The 9,792-nt window shown below is 47.6% G+C and overlaps 2 protein-coding genes across 2 annotated transcripts in view; one reads left to right on the plus strand and one right to left on the minus strand.

The window, feature by feature from the left end:
* The window catches only part of SNRNP200 (small nuclear ribonucleoprotein U5 subunit 200), a 38,461-nt gene extending 35,897 nt beyond the window's left edge, over positions 1-2,564 (plus strand). Inside the window, exons 40-45 of the mRNA XM_056860009.1 lie at positions 158-301; positions 562-738; positions 825-985; positions 1,654-1,735; positions 1,891-1,983; positions 2,339-2,564. Of these exons, the coding sequence (XP_056715987.1) occupies positions 158-301; positions 562-738; positions 825-985; positions 1,654-1,735; positions 1,891-1,983; positions 2,339-2,482 (801 nt within the window). The 3' untranslated portion in view covers positions 2,483-2,564. The remainder of the gene's footprint in view (positions 1-157; positions 302-561; positions 739-824; positions 986-1,653; positions 1,736-1,890; positions 1,984-2,338) is intronic.
* A 1,187-nt stretch (positions 2,565-3,751) lies between these two features.
* Positions 3,752-9,561, minus strand: CIAO1 (cytosolic iron-sulfur assembly component 1). Its single transcript, XM_056860560.1, has 7 exons — positions 9,400-9,561; positions 8,695-8,843; positions 7,989-8,100; positions 7,721-7,809; positions 5,836-6,037; positions 4,760-4,847; positions 3,752-3,994 (listed from the first exon to the last, which is right to left on the minus strand). Exons 1-7 carry the CDS (start codon positions 9,536-9,538, stop codon positions 3,754-3,756), a joined length of 1,020 nt encoding a protein of 339 aa, XP_056716538.1. The 5' UTR covers positions 9,539-9,561; the 3' UTR covers positions 3,752-3,753.
* Between the last annotated feature and the right edge of the window lie 231 nt (positions 9,562-9,792).

The following is a 9,792-nucleotide window of genomic DNA, read 5'->3' on the forward strand; positions in this document are numbered from 1 at the left end:
CCTTGAGCCACCCTGTCTCCTTTTTTTTGACACATTGCTGCTGCCCAATCTAAACTGCTTTGCCCATCACCCGTTGTTGCTTATACCAAGGAGGCCCCGTTAGCGAGTACAAGATGAAAGTGCCGCATGCTGATTTCTGCTTCCCATCCCCCCTCAGCTTGCCCAGAAAGTGCCCCACAAGCTGAATAACCCTAAATTCAACGACCCCCACGTCAAGACCAACCTCCTGCTCCAGGCCCACTTGTCACGAATGCAGCTGAGTGCAGAACTACAGTCCGACACAGAGGAGATCCTTAGCAAGGTATGGCAAGGAATGGGGCGTGAGAGTGGGAAAGATGGGGCCATGAGAGGGCACCAGAGGTAACCACAAATGCCTACTCATGAAGAGCCCATGGGGAGATGAACGTTGCCAGGGATTGGTGGGTCCCTTCTGGTCCTGTATCGTTTTTTGTTTGCAGAATTTCTATCCCACCTTTCTGCCCTTACAAGAGAACTGACACTCCCCTTTTTGGCTACGACAGCAGAGGCTCTAAACTCTTTCAATCCGTCTCCTTTTCCCAGGCAATTCGGCTCATCCAAGCCTGTGTGGACGTCTTGTCCAGCAATGGCTGGCTGAGCCCTGCTCTGGCTGCCATGGAGCTGGCACAGATGGTCACCCAGGCCATGTGGTCCAAGGATTCCTACCTCAAGCAGCTGCCCCACTTCACTTCGGAGCACATCAAGCGCTGCACGGATAAGGTGAGTGGCAGCTGCCAGGCGGGTTGGCGCTGAAGCCTCCCAAGCCCCCCTTGAGACTCACCCTGTCTCTCTGTCCTTCTTTGCAGGGGGTGGAGAGTGTGTTTGACATCATGGAAATGGAAGACGAGGACCGCAGCGCGCTGCTGCAGCTCTCTGACGCGCAGATTGCGGATGTGGCTCGCTTCTGTAACCGCTACCCCAACATTGAACTTTCCTATGAGGTGGTGGAAAGGGACGTCATCCGCAGGTAAGAGGTGTGGGGAGGTCTGGTTGCCAGAAGCATGAGGTAGTCACTGTCACAATCCAGCCCTGGGTCTCTGTGTTCTCACATGCGCGTTTGCCTGCATATAAAAGTGTGTTTCCTCATTATTGCCATCACAACAAGATATACAACCCAGCCTCTCAAGTGCCTTGGGGTGCCCTGGTAAGGCTGCCTCTGAGCAAATACAAAGGACAGAGCTTCCAATCCCATGTGTGCATGTCCTTAGTGTTTTAGAGCGGTCTTCAGTGTCTAGGTAGCGTTTCAGTCACTGCTTTATTACTACAGAAAACTAGAGCACATACATGGGAAATAGCTATCATAGGAGTTATAGATCTAAGGAAAAGGAAAATAAAACATGAGTCTAGCTAAGTCACAGCATCTGAGCAAAGAAGCTGTGATTATTTTTCCAGTTTCTAATCCGAAAAGCTACTGATTTTTCTTTTCAAAAAAGTTTTAAGAAGTTAAATGAAAATTGAGATTATCAGGATTTAGCTCTGGACAAAGCTATGTGGATAGTAATTGCTGTCACATTGGCGCTTGAACCACTTGCCTGCAGTGGATCAGAGAGTATGTCAAACTCATCCACCGTGTACATAAATGCCACAACCTGGCTAGGTGTGTGACTAAAATCTTTACCTGGTTTGTCTCTGCAGTGGTGGGCCAGTGGTGGTGCTGGTGCAGCTGGAACGAGAGGAGGAAGTCACAGGGCCAGTGATCGCACCCCTCTTCCCACAGGTATTTTGAGTCCTCGGGGAGGAATTTCTAGCTAGTCAGTGGCTGATGCTTCCTATTGGGTTCCCCATACGGGGAAAGAGGATGTGGTTCTGATGTGTGGATGGGCAGGAAAGATGCTGCATTGGCCCTCATTTTTTTGTTCTTTCCCCCTGCAGAAACGTGAGGAAGGCTGGTGGGTGGTGATTGGAGACTCTAAGTCCAATAGCCTCATCTCCATCAAGAGGCTGACTCTGCAGCAGAAAGCCAAGGTGAGCTGGGAACATGTACAGCAGTTCACTTCATCTGGGAAAAAATGGTCCTTACAGGGAAGTGTCAGGGGTGCATTCACCAGTGCGCTGGGTCAGGACAGTATTCTGAACTTGAGCGAAGGAAATGGCTTGGCCCACCCTCTGTCTGCAGGGCGGGGATGAGCTGGGCCACAGGAGGGTGTGGTTTAAGCTGTCTTGTATGAGGGCCTCTTGGGATGTTGCTTGGTTTGCCTTCCCCAAACTGCAGTGTGACGAGGAGGGCTGCCATTGATAAATCTTTGGGAGGAGGTAGATTTTATTCTTATTGGCTGTAAATGCAAAGGATAAGGAACGGGGCTTCTCTTCCTTTATTTAGGTGAAACTGGATTTTGTGGCCCCAGCCACTGGGACTCACAACTACACCCTCTACTTCATGAGTGACGCCTACATGGGTTGTGATCAGGAGTACAAGTTCAGCGTGGATGTGAAGGAGGCAGAGAGTGACAGTGATTCCGACTGAGCTGAGCATTCAGTATGGGCAGTTGCTGTACTGTGCAGAGCAGTCCTGAGGTTCCTTGGACTAGTACCAAAAGGCTGCCTGCTGCTGAAGATGTATTGTGTGGACTCTTCCTGCCTCCCTCTCCTTTTAAAGGCAGCTTCTGAGGCCTCTTGTAAGCTTTCAGGCAGGGCCCTCCCATTCCTTACTACTTTCGTGTTGTGGTCAGTTACCTCCATATTCTTCTACCACCTAGAACAGCTTTTAATATTGGTGAGCTAATGTAAGTATTTTAGAAAGGAGCCCATGTGGGACCCATGTGATGTTCCTGTTTGTTTTCCCAAATAAAGCTCTTTAGGAACAAATTCCAGACTCTTTGGTTGAGCATGGGAAGACCAGCGGTTTTTACTGTCAGAGCAGGTCTGTCACTATTTGTCCATCTCGCACCCAAAGGGCTCTTCTTCCTGCAAGCTAAACTTGTTCCATTCCCATGATCACTGCAATCAGGGTTTGTTTTCCTTGTTGTTTTCTAAGCTAGAGTTCCTTTGCTGAAATTTGTAACATTTTTGTGTCTCGCTTGGTACAGTGATAAATTTACAAACTGTGAAATTTAGAGAGTTCTGAACAACGAGGGGACTCTTCCATTAAAAAATTGGTAGTGGGGAAAATGAGTCAGCGTATGGTAAGGAGACCTTTAAATACTTCCCCTTGACCCAAATGCTAAACCTTTCTCGTGTTTGCTTATTTGGTAACACACTTTAATGCAACATTCAACTACCAGGGACAAAGTTCCATGATCATCATCATAACATTTCATGGAAAACAAGCAAAAAGTTATGTCACCAGCTGTCCTTTCACACTACATTTGTGCCCTCTGCTACCGTCCAACTATACATTTTAAATGTACAGACATCCTAGAATAAATCAGAACGGCCCCTCTCGTTATAGTGCAAAAGAGTGGATCCCCTCAACTAGGCATTTACAGGATTGGTAGCAAGTACAGTTGGGGGAGGGTCCAGGCGATTGTGTTAGCCCACTCTGACCATCATGGAATCTGCACAAGGTTTTCCCATGTGGCTGAAAGATGGTCTGTTCCTACTGCGTGGTTCTTGAGAGAGCTGTTGCCTCACTGTCTTGGGAGACAAGGGGAACCATTCAGAGCGAGCTTTACATAATCTGTCTTATTTGTGAGAGGACTTGACCCAGCTCGCGGCCTGTGGCACTGTTAGCAATGCTAGAAACAGTAGCAGAAGGACTACACCAATGTCATGTGGCACAGGGGAAAACTGGTACTCTCAGCAAGCTTCAGGGCGCTGGTATTTCCAGAAGGCCATTTCCCCGTCATCGCTGCACGATGCCAGAAGCCCGGGCTCCTTAGGGTTCCAGGCCACACAGTTCACATCCTGAGAGTGGGCCCTGGCCATGTGGGCAGTCAAGGTGAAGGTCGGTTGTTGGGGGTCTGAGAGCGGCTCTTCCTCAAACACTCTGATTGCATCATCTCCACAAGCAGTGGCTAAAGCTCCTGTCAGGTGGCACCTGCAAAGAATTGAACAGCATCAGTTGGCCTCTTTATGGATGGATCTGAAAGGCACACTGGTGATCTATGTAGACTATAGAAGCATGAAGGTTCATTGCATGTGTTATCATTGTTTTAATCAACTGGTATTTAGTATTTGGTTGACTGGACATCCCAGCTCTTTCAGTACTGGCTGTTAAATGAGTGTTCCCAATGCAGATATTGCAGTCTCAACAAGGATAACAGGTGAGGGGTGTGTGTGGACTCTACACCAACAGAGAATCAGTTTTGGGTTACCCAGGCTTGATTAGTCTTAATGCCTTTATAGCCCTTCTTGTAGGATATATGGCAACGGTGACAGGCAGAACAAAGTCTTAGAGTCATGGTCTCGTGGGGCACATCATGCACCAACATTACCTTTGCTACTGCTTCACATTTACTCCTTCCAGTATGTGTCAACAGCAATAGAACACTAGCTAAACATGTCTAAAGTAATGTGCCTTCAGTACTTTCTGATGACCACCAACCCTGCACAAATGGTGGTGAAAATTCAGTTCATGAGGAGACAAAGGCCTCTGTTCTCACAGCAGAAGATTTGTGATATGCTATTTTTTTGGGGGTAGGCAGCCATTCTGAGATGCAACACACTCACCCCCTGCAGAGGTATAGCTCTTTCAGGCGTGCTCACACTGATCTCTATAAATTGATCCTTAAAACACTGATCTCTGTAAATTGATCTTTAAAACAGTTAAGCAACTATGGCACAGGGCTGGTCCTCAACTCACCATGCCACGTCGTAGATAGTTCTTGTGTGGAAACCAGACAGGGTGCAGACGCACTTCCATGTGGGATCGGTGCCACTGCAGACTACACCTGCAATACATGAACAGCGCTGCTTAAGCCACAGCTTTGCCTGCCCCTGGTTTACAGGCCACTGGGACAGGAGGAAATTTAAGCTCTCACTTTCGGGGCATTAGGAATGGAAGCTGTAACAGGTCTTGGTGTTTTTAGACCCTGTAGTTCCAGCAGCATTCATGTTTCCCATTTAACATCCAAAGCAAGAAAATATTTTGGACTTCATTCTTCAGTGCAAGGATCTGGGGTACCTTTTCATACCCACCTCTTGTTCAAGTAGGATTGTTCATCATCTGTGATTCCAAGAAGAATCTGGGACATGGGATGCTCTTGGCTGGAAATCTATGGTTGAGAGAGCTTCAAGGCAAGCAGTCTCAACAATGACACTCATCCCCACACCACAAGGTTTAAAAGTATAAATAAAAATGTAATTATGTTTAAAATAGTTTGGGGAGATGAGAAAAGTAGGGCTCAGATGATTCCCAGGCTGTTTCAATGCTTGGCATTAACTTTTGTATGTCCATACGTTACTAATGAAAACGGTAAACTTCAAAATTGTATCCCCCTTTGCCGACAGCACCATTACATATAAATGCAGTAAAGCAGAACTTAAATATTCTATGAACTCTTCTGTACACCCCCAGACATTAATATGGGCCAAAAAAACCCAGGTGGTGCATTCCCAACCAATCTGTATAATCTCAGGGCAACTCCCGGGCAGCAGGGGTTCTTTGACTCTCCATATGTATGTACATTTGTCTTCTACTGAGTCAGACTGTTGGTCTCTTGAGATCAGTATGGTCTACTCTGGCAGCAGCTTTCAGAGATGCAGAGATCCAGTGCCCACAGATTAAACAGAGTGGTCTGGATTCTTGAGTCTTGAACCACTGAGCTATGAGTCCAGGGAGGGGCTGGGGCCCTGCCACCAATCAGCTCTCATATCCCTGCATGAGCCACTCTGCTGTGATGCCTCAAGATTCCCCAAGGAGGCAACTGTGCCTCTCACCTTGCTCGTTGCCTGGTTTATATTGGCGCCAAACTCGCACTGTCTTGTCGTCGCTGCAAGAGGCCAAGCGCTCTCCGCTCTGGTCGAAGGCCAAGCTCCACACAGTGGACTCGTGGCCCTCCAGCGTGGCGAAGCACACCCAGTCATCCTCCTCCTCCCGGTACAGTTTCACTGTGTCGTCATAACTGGCTGAGGCCAGCAGCTGGCAAGGACAGAGAAGCAAGAAAGCCAAGTAAGCGTCTGAGAGGAGGGCCACTAGAAGAAGACCTGAGGGGTCTTCAGCAGGGCTGCTGCATGCAGTGATTCTACAGAGGGAACCCATCTTCCAGAATCCCAATTTTCATTTTAAAAAGAGTTAGCAAGATCAGACCAAGAACGGCCCTGCTGGATCAGACCAAGGCCCATCAAGTCCAGCAGTCTGTTCACACAGTGGCCAACCAGGTGTCTCAAAGAAGCCACAAACAAGACGACTGCAGCAGCATTGTCCTGCCCGTGCTCCACAGCACCCAATATAACAGGCATGCTCCTCTGATACTAGAGAGAATAGGTATGCAGCATGACTAGAATCCATTTTAACTAATAGCCATGAATACCCCTTTCCTCCATCAATATGTCCACTCCCCTCTTAAAGCCCTCCAAGCTGGCAGCCATCACCACATCCTGGGGCAGGGAGTCCCACAATTTAACTGCATTGTATGAAGAAATACTTCCTTTTATCTGTTTTGAATCTGTCACCCTCCGGCTTCAACAGATGACCTCGCGTTCTAGTATTATGGGAGAGAGAAAAACTCTCCAAACCTTGCATAATTTTAGACCTCTATCATGTCTCCCCTTAGCCGCCCTCTTTCCAAGCTAAACAGCCCTAAGCGTCTTAACCGCTCCCCATAGGACAGTTGCTCTAGTCCCCTGATCATTTTGGTTGCTCTTTTCTGCACCTTCTCAAGCTCTATAATATCCTTTTTTAGGTGTGGTGACCAGAACTGTACACAGTATTCCAAGTGTGGTCTCACCATTCTTTTCCCAGAGCATCTTCACTGCCAAAAGGGACGTGTCTGTATGGACAAAGCCCACTCTCAGAAGCCACAGAGGTCGCCAAGTAAAGATTCCTGTGGTTGATGTGGAACTCCATATAGTACTTGCCCATCCCATGACTGCCAAAAACGGCAGAATAAATTATGCAAAATAAGCGACAAATTTGTGTAATATATACAGGTTGCAGAATTATTATTTTCTGAACACAGAGAACCTGTGGGGTCTGCCCTCGATCGCTCCCCTCTAGGAGCCCCCTTTCTAAAGGGACACAGAAACTGCCACATATTCATTCAACCACCACCACCGCGGCAACAGTCCCTCTCCCCTTTGGAGAAAAACAAGGCCCTGGATCCAGGAAAGGGCCGGATCCTGAAGCCTTTCTCTCCCAGCCAACTGCAACCAGGTGGGCTGACCGCCCCTTCGGTGATCCACACTGGATTTGTGGGAATAACTGTATCTCCTTCTGTCCTATCATCCTAAACCAGTTCAGCAGCGTAGGAAGAGCTGCTTTTCTGCAGTTGCCCATGGAGGTCAGTGACCCCCCATTCAATTTCTCTTCTAATGCTATGGTTGGATTAAATGTCTAAATCCACAGATCCTCATAGGCAGCAGCAACATATCACACACAACAATGGGGGATAATCTCTGTGCAGCAGATCATTGGTAAAGGATTGTAAGGGAGAGACATGACAATGTGGAGCAAATTCCAAATGGGGAGGAGGAACAGATCAAAATGCTTGAAAAATGCGCTCCTTTTTGGTCAGCCCAGGTGCTGCATCATGCAAATCAGTGGCAAGATCCTGGCCCACCCAGGGATGCTGGCTGGCTGCCGTGCAAGAAGGGAGCTACTCACCTCCTGGTTGGGATGCCAGATGACGTGTTTGACATCCTGCGTGTGGGAGTTCAGGACGCTCATGCACTCGTACTCATCCTCCTCATCCACTGCAACACAGAAGTGGGAATAAGCCAGGCTAGGAAATGGAGCATTTCCCTCTCCCTCCCATCCTATGCCTGCATCCCACCCAAGTTTGCCTGGTTGTAACCAACACATATCACATATATTTGAATATATTGAGAAGGCCCCACTTCTTTACCCCAAACCACTTGCCTCTGAGTCTCACCTTCCCAAACCCAGACGCTCTTGTCTCGGCTGCAGGTGGCCAGGAGACTGCCTGATGGGGCCCAAGTCACAGACTTCACCTCATTTTCATGGCCCTCTAGAGTAGCTACACACTGTTGGGAGTAGGGGAGAGAAAGAAACATCTCTTCTGATAAGGGCTACTAGGATCCAGGATGAAGAAACTACTGAGAACAATTTGGCCGAATAACATACCAGATCTTCAGTTTATTCTTTAATTAGGGCAGTGGATTTTGCTCGTTTTACCTTCAGGGGACATTTCCCCAAGAGTCTGCCAGGGAATCTGTATTGCACAAGACTCTCATGACTGTTCTAGGGCCCAGTCTCTCTGGCCTCACTATATCATTGTCAAAACCTAGGACCTCCACCGCTCCAACACTTCCTTAAAGCTATGCATGGCAGAGAAAGGACAGCAGAGATTATGTATGTTTTCTTCCAAGGAAGCTCATTTGCAACTCATCTTCTAATTGAGGACTCCTGAATGAGCTTTTTTTATTTTAAATGATCCATTCAGTATGTATCAGTCACAATTTCATATATATAATTTTATACAAACCAGTTAAACGTAGCGCACAGGAAAATGGATGAACCAACACTACAATTACTCTGCAGAGGCAGTAAGTGCCGGACATTAATTGACTGAAAAGCATCAGATAACCAACACACACTCAAAAGGGAAGTCAAGTTACCTCAAAATCTTCTTGGTTCTTCTTCCAGATGCAGGTGGTAGCGTCAAAGCTGGCTGAAGCCAGATAGTTCCCACAGGGGGACCAGGCCACCTTGCGGATGGTCCTCTGGTGCCCCTCGCCCAGCGATGATTTGCACACCCAGGCATCGCCTGTGGAGAAAGGGGCAATGAGTTAGCAAGGGTGGGCTTTGGTAATAGTTACTTACTTTCCACCCAAGGCAGTGAACATCAAAATTAAAACATTTCAACAAAAAAAGTTAAAACAAAAAAGCATTTAAAATAGAGCATATATAAAAATATTTGAACAAAAACATAAAAACAACACACATAATTCAACCAGGGAAGAGGACCAATACGTTATTGGGGGTATGCCATTTATACATCACCTTTCTCCCCAGTGGGGACCCAAAGTAGCTTCCTATCCTCAACAATCCTGTGAGGTAGATTAGGCTGAAAGTGTTTGACTGGCCCAAGGTCATTCTGCAAGCTTCCATGGCTGAGAGGGGATTCAAACCTGTCTCCCAGATCCTAGTCTGGCTCTCTAACCACTACAACACAACATTCTGAAACGTTTCCATCTGAAAGCATTCCAGAAATGTAACTTGTCTATATTTCCACTACAGGATCCAAATGGTTTTTAACTGTCCTGGCTTTTTCTCCCATTCCCCACCCCAGAACGATAAACAAATCGACATTCTGAGCTTACCTTCTTTCCCCCATATACGGATGCTCCGATCCCCACCACAGGAAGCTAACAGAGTACCTGTAGGATTCCAAGCTAGAAACCAGCATCGGGAATCTGGATGTGCTGGGATGCGAGAAAGGAGGGTCAAAGAATCTTTCATCCTAACCCCAAACAGTCACGTGAGAACCTAGGGGGCAGGAAAGAAGAGATAAGAGGATGCCTTGAAGTCAAGGGCATCGGGTGGGGAATGTCAGGCCTGGGGGCCGTATAAGGCCCGCAAAATCATTTGGTCTGGCCCTTTGTGGGTCCTCTAGCTCAGAAGGAGCTAAGACTGGCGATCCGCCCCCCTCCCGCGGACAGGAATAGCCTCTATTCAAGGTGGATGTGAGTTTGTTTTGCTGAGAAAAGGAACCT

This window comes from Euleptes europaea, chromosome 14 (genome assembly GCF_029931775.1).
Source record: "Euleptes europaea isolate rEulEur1 chromosome 14, rEulEur1.hap1, whole genome shotgun sequence".
NCBI lineage: Eukaryota > Metazoa > Chordata > Lepidosauria > Squamata > Sphaerodactylidae > Euleptes > Euleptes europaea.

Bases quoted from the DNA above. Each gene is read 5' to 3' on its own strand.
- CIAO1 (XM_056860560.1), bottom strand. From the start codon at position 9,538: ATGAAAGATTCTTTGACCCTCCTTTCTCGCATCCCAGCACATCCAGAT. The intron at 8,101-8,694 runs GTAACTTGACTT...TACTCCCAACAG, and splicing joins AGAACCAAGAAGATTTTGAG to TGTGTAGCTACTCTAGAGGG. The intron at 7,810-7,988 runs GTGAGACTCAGA...TCTGTGTTGCAG, and splicing joins GAGCGTCTGGGTTTGGGAAG to TGGATGAGGAGGATGAGTAC.